Genomic DNA, 9,706 nt, shown 5'->3' with positions numbered 1-9,706 from the left:
CTCTGTAGACCAGGCTGACCTCAAACTCAGAGATCCGCGTGCTTCTGCCTCCCGAGTGCTGGGATTAAAGGTGTGCGCCACCACCTCCTGACTCCCATTACATTTTTTAAGACTTGGTATCTCTTAGCTACTCAGGCCTTCTAAGTAGCTACCAGCTTGCTTTTTAGAATGCCTACGCCTGAAGAGCTCATGGGTCCCTACCTCTTTTGTATCCTCACAGGTAAGGCTAGCAAAAAAAAGTGTCCACTGTTCAATCTGATTTTATTGAAAAGGAAACATACAAAAATCATGTACAAAAAAAATTAACCAAACATGTACAGAAAATCCATTCCGGTATATCTACAGCAGTGCATGTACAGTATTTTACAGGCTGGGCCGTCCCTCCCCGCTCCCAGACTCCTCCCTCTTCTGAGATTTCCCCCCTCCCTGACTCCCCATCTTCCCCCCCAGCGCTTTGCCCTGGGGACTAAGGCTGAGGTGGCTTCCGCCATTATCTCCCACCCCCCAAATGAATGCCAGTGGTCACACGTGCGCTCTCTAAACCTATGCAATGGGATGGATGGGGACTGGGGAGGGGGTGGTCCCGGGTAGAGCACAGGATTCACAGTCTGGACCCCTCCTGGACACCCCCTGATGAAGGTGAGGCAGGCATCGGTCACCGCCCGCCGGCGGTTCAGGGAAGATGGCTGGGCACTGGGTTGAGAGGCCGTCACATGCCCCCCATTCTCTGGCTCCAGGAGGCTAGTGGTCAGGTTTGGCTCATATGCTCTTCACAGGCCCCCTCCGCAAGAGGAGGGGGGGAAGCACCAGGGGCCTGAGGCCAGGCCCAAAGTGAAGGCGCACTGGGGACACCCCAAGGGTCCCCCTGCAGCTGGAACGGGCAGCCAGCACCAGCAGCCTTTCCTGAGATGGTGGTGGGCGGCAGAGGCAGGCGGCTCGGTCCCCACCCCCTCGGTCACCATGAGTCCGTCAGCCCTCCCTCCCCTGGCTTTCAGGAGGCCAGGGTCCCCTAAGTCTCCATCAGTGCACCCAGGCTGCCTGGGCTCGAGTGGCTTCCCTTGCGCGTCCCTGGGACAGGCAAGGCTGGCAGTCCAGTATGCTACATGGTGCAGAAAAAGTCCCCCGCGCTGGCCAGGGTGTCAGAAGGCGGAGGGGGTCCTGCCCCCCAAGTCCCTGACGTCCCCCGGGCGGGTGTAGGCACCTAGTTGGGCTCCATTTCTGGGGCTCCGGGATCCCTGGGTAAGGGGAGGAGTCCCATGAAGAGATTGTACACGACCCTCCAGGGCGAGGGGCGGTGTCGATGCCGCTCTTCTTGTCTCTGCGGAGAGAGAGAAGCGGGAAAGGTGAGGGGGCAAAAGGTGTGGATTCTGGATTGGTCCCAAGACTGACTGCAACCTTCTTCCCAGCTCTCCCAGGACAGCGGCAGAATCATCACAGCATAGAGCCTAGCCCAAAGCTGCAATGGCTCTGGCTTGCCGGGACATCCACACCCATACACCTCCTGTTGTTCAGATAAAGTCATCCTGCCAATCACAGGACCCTAAGGGGCAGGCTGAATCGCAGCCTGTGCTCGGGGTGGCTCACGTTCCTAAACCCTAGCGCCTTCTTATGAGGCTGGAGGATAACTAAGGTGGTGCTAGATTGCAGGCCCCTTCAGGGGAAAACCAAACCAAAGAAACAAAAGGCTGGTGGGGCACGGAAGGCAGCAATGGGGCCCTTAGCATGTCTAGAACAACCGACATGAGCGAGGAACATCCTGCGGTCTTGGCAAGGCTTAAAGCAGGTGCCTCTAGGAGGGCTGGGTTCAGTGAGACCTTGTGGCGGAATAAAAATGTGACCCAGCTTTCTAGAATCCTCTGTGATGGCACAGGCCTGTAATCTCAGCTACTCTGGAGGCTGAGACAGGAGGACAGAAAGTTGGGGGCCTGCCTGGGCTACAGCATGAGTTCAAAGCCAGTCTGAACAATTTAGTAAGACTCAGTCTCGAAAGAAAAGAGAAAAGGAAAGCAAGCTGGGTGTGACGTCTCGCATCTTAAATCCCAGAATTTGGGCGGCAGAGGCAGGCAGACCTCTGAGAGTTCAAGACCAGCTTGGTGGTCTACATAGCGAATTCCAGGACAGCCAAGGCTTCTTAGTGAGACCCTGTCGAAAAGAAAAGAAAAGAAAAGAAAAGAAAAGAAAAGAAAAGAAAAGAAAAGAAAAGAAAAGAAAAGAAAAGAAAAGAAAAATGATGCTTTTATTTGGTTCCTCTACTAGGTGCATGGCCAAGCAGGTGCACCTGGCTCACCCCCTTGGTTGCAGAGAATACAATCCACTTCACAGATATCAGACTGATGACCCAATGGAGTCCATGCCCACAACTAGCTGGGGCGTCCTGAGCCCTCCTCCTCACCCTTGCAGCTGGGAGAGGGTGAAGGTGGTGGGTCTCACTTTGTGAGCTCACTAGTGGCTCGATTTAATCATATCTAAGTCAGGGGGAGCTCTGGAGATATGAGCACACGGGTCAAGTCAGAGAAGGACGTCTCTTGGAAAGGACAGAAGTCGGTATATTTATGCTAGAAAAGGGCTTCCTGGAAAGATACTCCTCCTGCCAGTCACTGATGGATTCCAGACACACTTGGGAGGCAGAGGCAGGTGGATCTCTGTGAGTTTGAGGCCAGCCTGGTTCATAGGGTGAAAATTCTGTCTTGAATAACAAAAACAAAACAAAACAAAAATTCCCAAAACTTATTTTTGAGACCTGATCTCACGTAGCTTAGGCTTGTCTGGAACTATATTATGTGGTTGAGGATGACCTTGGCCCACAGATACTAAGGCCTCCAACAAAGCTGCCATCACGCTCTAGGCTGCGGAAGGAGCCCACTGCTTAGTGTCTGCTAGGTAAACATGCTTCCAACTGAGCTATATCAGCCTCCCATAAACTTTAAAAAAGTTTTATTTAATGTGTGTGTGCCCTTGGAGACAACAAGGAGTCAGATATTCCCCACAACTAGATCTATAGACAGTTGTGAGCTATGAGACAAGCCATAGTCCTCTGCAGGCGTGCTCTTAACCACTGGGCGCTTCTTAACACACACACTAAGTATGTATGCATATACACGAGTGTGTATGTACATATATACACACTTAGTATATATACATATATGTGTATATATGTATACGTATATATATGTATATATATAATTGTGTGTCATATGTGTGAACAGCACATGAGAGGTCAAAGAACACTATGCAGGAGTTGACTCTGTCCTTCCACTATGTAGGTCCTGGGAATTGAACTCAGTTCATCAGTTTGGGTAGCAAGAGCCTTTCTCCTCTGAGCCATCTCAAAGGCTCTTTCCTCTTCATTTTGAGGCAGGGTTTCACTAGGTTGTCCAGTCTGGCTTTGAACTTTCTTTCTCCCTCCCTGAGTAAGTAGGATTACAGGAAGCTGCCACCAGGCCACGCTGCCAAGCCAAGCTACTTGACTTCATATGTCCTCAGGGTAACCAATAAAAGGGTTGGAGGACTTTAGAAACCAGCAGTTAGAAGACGCCAGAGCCAGGATGGGAGCTAAAAACAACGCCCCTGACTGTGCAAGTAAGCGGGTGAAAACAAAAAAAAAAAAAAAATGCTGGGAGTGAGCCGCGGCTGGGAGGAGGACCCCTTCACAAGGAGGTCGGGGACAAGGCCAGGAGCAGAGCGAGAGAGGGGTCTGCCTCCATCCAACATCAGTGGGCTCTCTCTCTCTCTCTCCTCTGCTTTTGCCTTCCTGTTGCAATCAGCAAACAATGCAAGGGCCATGTGCAGAGAGCACAACGCTGGGGATGGGAGGGGGCGAGCGCGGATGACTGGGGGGGTTCCATTGGGGACTGGGGGGGGGGCACGGAACACCTAGTGGCGGGCCTGGCCCGGGAGTGCGGGCTCGGAGCAGCCGGCGGGGGGCGCTGCGGGACGCAGCTCGGCGGGGGCGGGTGGGGCGGGCGCGGCGCGTTGCTGACTCACCGGCTATAAATAGCCTGGGATATAGGAGCCGCCGCGCCGAGCGCCGCCCTCAGTCCCCGCGGCCGCGGACTCCGGGCCGCGCCGCAGCTCCGAGCAGCTTTCTCCAACCCGGCCTGGGGCTCCGCTCCCGATCCGGCCCATCCCGGACCCCAGCTTCCATCCGATTCCTCCCACACACACCCCCATCTGCTTGTCCCCGGCGCGACCTCGCGCGCGCTGGGCCAGCAGCTGCGGCACATCTGGCGGGGGCGTGCGGTCCCCCTCCCCACCTGCCCGCCGCCCTGCACTCACCCGCCGCTCGTACTGCGCGTTGAGGTCGTCCGCCATCCGCCGCAGCTGGGCCCCGATCTCCCGGGCCCACTCCTCCTCCTCCCCACGCACTCCCGGGGCTGCCTGGGTGGGGCCGCCCGCCAGGGCCTCCGGGGCGCTGGGCACGGGCGATTCTAGGTGCTGCTGGGCTGGTGACAGCGAGGGCTGAGGACCTGGGAGAGGGGAAGGGGCGTGGTCATCACCCACCCTGCGGGCCCCTAGGCGTCCGGGAGGCACCTAGGTAGCTAAGGCCTGCTCTAGAATTCCTTTTTCTTACTCCCTCCCTAAGCCCCAGAAAGGGGTCTTGAGGAAGTGGCTCTGGGGTTACCTGGCTGGCCAGTCCCCTAGTAAACCCCATATCAGTGCGGAAGTTCCTCAACTAATCCGACCTGAGTACTCTTCTAAAACCCAGTCACATCTAGCCAGCTCTGTTTGACAGACGGGGAAACTGAGGTCCTACCCAGAGCAGTGGCCAAGGTCACACAGGGCTACAGGCACTGACCCCACCCAGTCACTACTCTCACGTCTCCAGCTCGCTCCAACCCAACCATAGTGAGGCCACACCCCCGGATGTGGCATTGGCCTGGTGACCAGAAGGCCAGACCGGGGCTGCCCAAGAAGAGTGGGGGTGGGGTGAGGGTGGCAGGGGTGCTAGATTAAGTCTTTCGGCCCCGCCCCCTCTGGCACTCGTCCTCAGCTCTCCGTCCTGCCACACCAGGTCCTGGGCCTCGGTTTTCATCATCTCTCAATCTCGTCCTGAAACCCAGGGAAAGTTGTAAAGTTTTTCTCTCTTTAACCCTGGGTTCAGGAGACTGTATGGGGGCGTTGGGGGAGATGGGAAGGGAAACCCAGATGGTCATTCCCCGCAGCCGGACACCACAGGGTTAACAGCCCACCAGGCAGGGGACCTTTAACCCTTCCCTCCCTGAGCCTCACCCTCTCCCCGAGGGGGACTTTCCCAACACAATGGCCCCACCCCCTCCCCTTCCTCCCCGGGGGACTGCGGGCTAGCCCTGTGAGTGCCAAAGAGACTCAAATAAAAGGGAAAGGCCTTTGAACCCTCCCCAAGTCCTGAGGTGACGGTCCTCCCACTGGCCACACTCCTTCCTACTGCAATCCTCGCAGGGGGTGGGGGGCGCCCAGAGACCCGGGATGGGGGAGGGGAGCTGAGAAACAGCTGTTGCCCGAGGCTCTGGAAGGGACGTGGGCTACAACTCGGGGAACTGCAGTCAGATTCCAAGAGGGACTTCCCACTCGACCTGGCCCTTCCATCCCTGTCTTCCACTCAGTCATCCTGCTTCTTGCTACACAAAGACCACACTGGCCACACCCTCCCGGTGGCCCCACTCAGCTCGACTCCCGCTTCAGCTTCCCCGGGTGCGGGGTGGGCACTCACCGTCCGGGCGTGGGCCTCGGGGCCGGTTGCGAGAACCCCCAGACCAGCGGGGGCCCCCCAGGGCGGCGGTGACGGCAGGCGGGGCGGTGGGAGCGCAGAGGTAGGCGGCCGGCAGCAGGGCGGGGGCAGCTGGGGCGGCAGGCAGGCCGGGCTCGCAGAGGCCGCAGGACACGGCGGAGGGTACCAGGCGGCCGAGCGGGAAGGGGCGCGGACCGTCGCGGGCCAGGCCCTCTACGGGCTCCGGAGAGCTGCCCTCCTGACGTGCGCGGGCCATGGCGCTCCCTGGAGCCTGCGGGGCACAGCGGGGAGGTCAGCGGGGCGACTGCAGGGGGGCTGCAGGACCCCACCCTGCAGACACCCCGCCTGGAGGTCACTCACGCCCACGAGGGGGTGACCCCAGGGGCAGCCTGGCCGGAACACATGGTGATGGACGCATGGGGGGGGGCACAGACTGCGTCTGGGACTAGAGGCAAGCCCTCCGAGCAAACTGCCTAGGACTCTCAGGGTTTGGGCCAGGGAGAACTTTCCCAACAGAGGGGAGCGCGCAGCAGGGGTGCTGGGGCTCCCTGGACACACAGGACTGACACAGGATCCGTGTGTGTGCCTGTGCTTGTATGTGTGATGGGAACACAACTCCGACATCAGAGAACTCACAGAAGTGTCCAACTTGACCTCCACCCCACCAGACCCAGTGAGGTGGTCCACTCAGAAACACAAGGGGACACACTTAGCCATGCACGCACAGCCAACCAGAGCCCTCCTCCTGTCTTAGACATATTTACATCAGTCTCACACTGACCCAATGCTGACAAGCCCGCACTCACCCATCCACAATGCAGCCGTCACACACAGAAACAAAACAGATAGAAGTCTTCAACGTGCTTCTCATGCATACACAGACACCCCTACTACACCTTAGCGCGCACACCCATCATCCCCAAACACACCTGAATGTGCAACACCCACCCCCACCCCCAACTCTGAGCTCCCGGGATACAACAGCTATACACAGACACATGTCATCACAACCGGATACATCATCCTCCCCACCTCGCATGCGGGGCAGCAACTCGGGGAGGACCAGACTCAGCTGGAAGCAGCCATCAGTCCAGCCCCTTCTCTCAGCCCCAAAACACCATAGCCAACTGTCAGTCCCAGAACACACGCTCACAGACATACACACTCACCACTCACGCACACACACCAGCAGCACACACCTAAAGCAGAGACAGAAAACACTGGCCTCACGTGACTGGTATAAACACTACAGAGAGAGGGAGAGAAGCCACATGACACATATGAGCCACGGATCACAGTGACAAGCCCCTCAGACCCAATACACACACACCATGCAGAGAGGCTGCCACTGCGCTGACTAAATCATCCCCCCAGAGCCATCCATCCTCAGCGAGGAAATAGCCTTGTGCCTCCTTGACACTCAGAAGTCACCCAGGGAGCGATCAAGCACTGGGTGGCACCCTATCCCAAATGCTGGGTGCAGCAGATGAATGTCTTGGAGACACCCAGAGACAGCACGCGCGCGCACACACACACACACGCAACACACACTCGGAAGAGACCCCTGCACACCAACACAGCTCACTCAAGCGACACACAAACACAGCTCAAGTGTTCCCCCACACACACATCGCCCGCACCACCATCAAAACGACCAGGCAGGCGACAGCTTTCCCCCCTAGTCACCCCTCAAGAGCACACGCACACAACTCTGGTGTGTGTGGGGTGGCCACCCACACCCCGTAAACGGACAGGTGCACCCCACCCCGCACACGGGCAAGGACTCACGCAGACACCCCTCCGGGTGACAAACGCCAACATCTCGGTGTAGGGACACAAACTCGGGAGCCAGACACGAGCACACACACCCAGGCGAGACACCTGCAGATCCACAGCCCCGCACGCGCGGTCCCCGCCACCCCTCCGCTGTCACAGCCCCCCCCACGCCGCCACGTGCGCCCGCCCCGCCCGCCCAGCGCGCGCGGGGCCAATAACCGGCTGTTGCTGGGGCGCAGCCCCCGCCCGCGGGAGCCGCAGCCTCCGCCGCCCCCTGTCGCCGCCCCCGGCGGGCGCGCGCCCTGGGTGTGGCCGATCGTCGGTGCCACCCCCCACCCTGACCCTCCTGTAGCGGGACTCGGGAGACCCGAGCGAGCCCGGGACCACGCTCCTCCCCGACCTCACTGGCCACCAGGGGGCGCGGGCGAGCTCGAACCCCATTGTTTGTAAACAAACCCGCCAGACCGCTGTGGCACCTGTGCGCCCAGACCGGGCGCCCCGAGTCCCAGGTGCTTCCTTCCGGCCCAGCCGACCCAGCCTTGATCCCAGTGACGAAAATTGGGGCACGGGCAGCGGGAATGCAAGAAGACAGTCGCTCTGCCCGTGCATCCCGCCACCTCCTCCAGGGAGCCCTCCCGGCCTGGTCGCTCGTGAGCAACGTCGGGAATCGGGGTGCGTACTCACCCCGGGGGCATGAACACTCCAGAAGAGGACGGTGATTGGGTGGCGGGCCGCTACCTTCTGGAGGGCGCGCCCGCCGAGTGGCTTGCTACTAAGACTCCTAGCTGCTGCTGCTGCTGCTGCTGCTGCTCTAACTGCAGTGGCTGCTGCTGTTGCTGCTACTGATGCGTCCGCTTCTGCGGCCGGATCACCACTGCTGCTTACTCGCTGGTGTCGCCTCCCGGGTGCCCCGCTCGCATGTGGCTCCGCGCCGCGTCTCAGGCCGCCCGGCGATTCCCCGGGCCCCCGCTTGCTCGGCGGCAGCCCCGCCCCGCCCCGCCTCTCGCTCGCTCCCACGCCCCGCCCCCGCGTGACGCCAGGGCCCCGCCCGCGGCCGGGGACAAGTCGGGGCTTGCAGGCGGGCGCCGCGCCCCCTACCTCCGCGCGGGGGTTTCCCTGCAGCCGAGGGGCGGGGCAAGGCTTGGCCAGGGCAGGAGGAGCACCGTGGGGACAGCCCAGACCCTGGGTGGCCAGACACACACTTGACACACTGACACACTGACTGGGACCCACACCCAAGGAGTAAGCTCTCAGACTGACCCACGGGCACCATGGTGCACCGAGTTACTGCTGACACAAAGTCAGATACCACAGGGACACAAAGTCAGATACCTGGCCACAGGCACAGATGCACACGTGGAGCAAGGGCCTGGACTCACAACCTCATCATCCCCGCCCCAGATACCCAGATTAAGCCACACACACACAAGCTCACAGGGACATACAGGGACAGTGACAGCCCCACACATAATTTCACAAACAATGTTCCAGCCGGCTCAGACTCACAAACCCTGTCCCGAGGTGCCTACGACATTCACACCACACCTCAGAACAGCTTCCTGCCAGGTCCCGCCGGACACACACACTCCGATCCGAACGACACCCCCAGACCGACATCCCGAAAGCACACCCACAATATTGCTCTAGCTGGTTTGGAAAGTGACCCTCCAAAACAGACTAAATCCGACACAGAAGAAACTGACCCCTGACCTGTGCTCACAAAGTCACTCCTGTGACAGGTTCCTGTCCTGCTAAGTGGCCGGATGGTGGGATACGCTCATGAACATGCACACCTGGTCCAGCTTCCCACCAGTCTGGCACTGGACCCGCTGGGAGGAGGCAGCCCTGAGCTCCTGGCACTGACATGCCCGGGCAGCCCCCTGCACCCTATTTCATCTTGTCTGCTGTTTCTGTTCCCTTTCCCCTTTCTGTTTCTAGCTGTCATTTCCCTCCCTTCAAAAAACAGAGTGACCTCTACCCCTCCCGAGCCCTGGACATCATTCTGTCTGGTACCTGACAGTCTGTCCGGGTCTTGCCCAAATCCAGTCAACTCACCAAGTATATAACTCACCTGCAGATGCCCAGCACTGAGGTGACCGAGAAAGAATGTCACAGAGACACATGAGAAAAGACCCTTGTACAAGCCAAGCCGTGGTGGCACACTCCTTTAATCCCAGCACTCGGGAGGCAGAGGCAGGCAGATTGCTGTGAGTTCGAGGCCAG

At 59.2% G+C, this 9,706-nt stretch overlaps 1 protein-coding gene across 4 annotated transcripts; it reads right to left on the bottom strand.

Annotated features, from left to right (window-relative positions):
• Positions 1 to 244: 244 nt before the first annotated feature.
• On the bottom strand, positions 245 to 9,428 carry Bbc3 (BCL2 binding component 3). 4 transcript variants are annotated; one of them, XM_050130326.1, is made up of 4 exons: positions 9,194 to 9,428; positions 5,690 to 5,978; positions 4,276 to 4,466; positions 245 to 1,318 (listed from the first exon to the last, which is right to left on the bottom strand). In XM_050130326.1, the coding sequence occupies exons 2-4, from the start codon at positions 5,961 to 5,963 to the stop codon at positions 1,202 to 1,204; spliced, it is 582 nt and encodes a 193-aa protein (XP_049986283.1). In that variant the 5' UTR covers positions 5,964 to 5,978; positions 9,194 to 9,428; the 3' UTR covers positions 245 to 1,201. The 4 variants fall into 4 exon arrangements, with proteins under 4 accessions (XP_049986283.1, XP_049986282.1, XP_049986281.1 ...); XM_050130325.1 differs by lacking the exon at positions 9,194 to 9,428 and adding an exon at positions 8,168 to 8,637; XM_050130324.1 differs by lacking the exon at positions 9,194 to 9,428 and adding an exon at positions 7,496 to 7,643.
• Between the last annotated feature and the right edge of the window lie 278 nt (positions 9,429 to 9,706).

This window comes from Alexandromys fortis, unplaced genomic scaffold (assembly GCF_014885135.2).
Source record: "Alexandromys fortis isolate MF-2015 unplaced genomic scaffold, M_Fortis_MF-2015_v1.1 scaffold_325, whole genome shotgun sequence".
NCBI lineage: Eukaryota > Metazoa > Chordata > Mammalia > Rodentia > Cricetidae > Alexandromys > Alexandromys fortis.
This window is presented reverse-complemented; position numbering and strand designations above follow the sequence as displayed.

Coding starts and splice junctions, on each gene's coding strand:
- Bbc3 (XM_050130324.1), bottom strand. CDS start 7,528: ATGTTGGCGTTTGTCACCCGGAGGGGTGTCTGC. Junction 5,979..7,495: donor TCACCCGGAGGGGTGTCTGC/GTGAGTCCTTGC, acceptor TGTGCCCCGCAG/GCTCCAGGGAGCGCCATGGC. Junction 1,319..4,275: donor ACGCGCAGTACGAGCGGCGG/GTGAGTGCAGGG, acceptor CTCTCTCCGCAG/AGACAAGAAGAGCGGCATCG.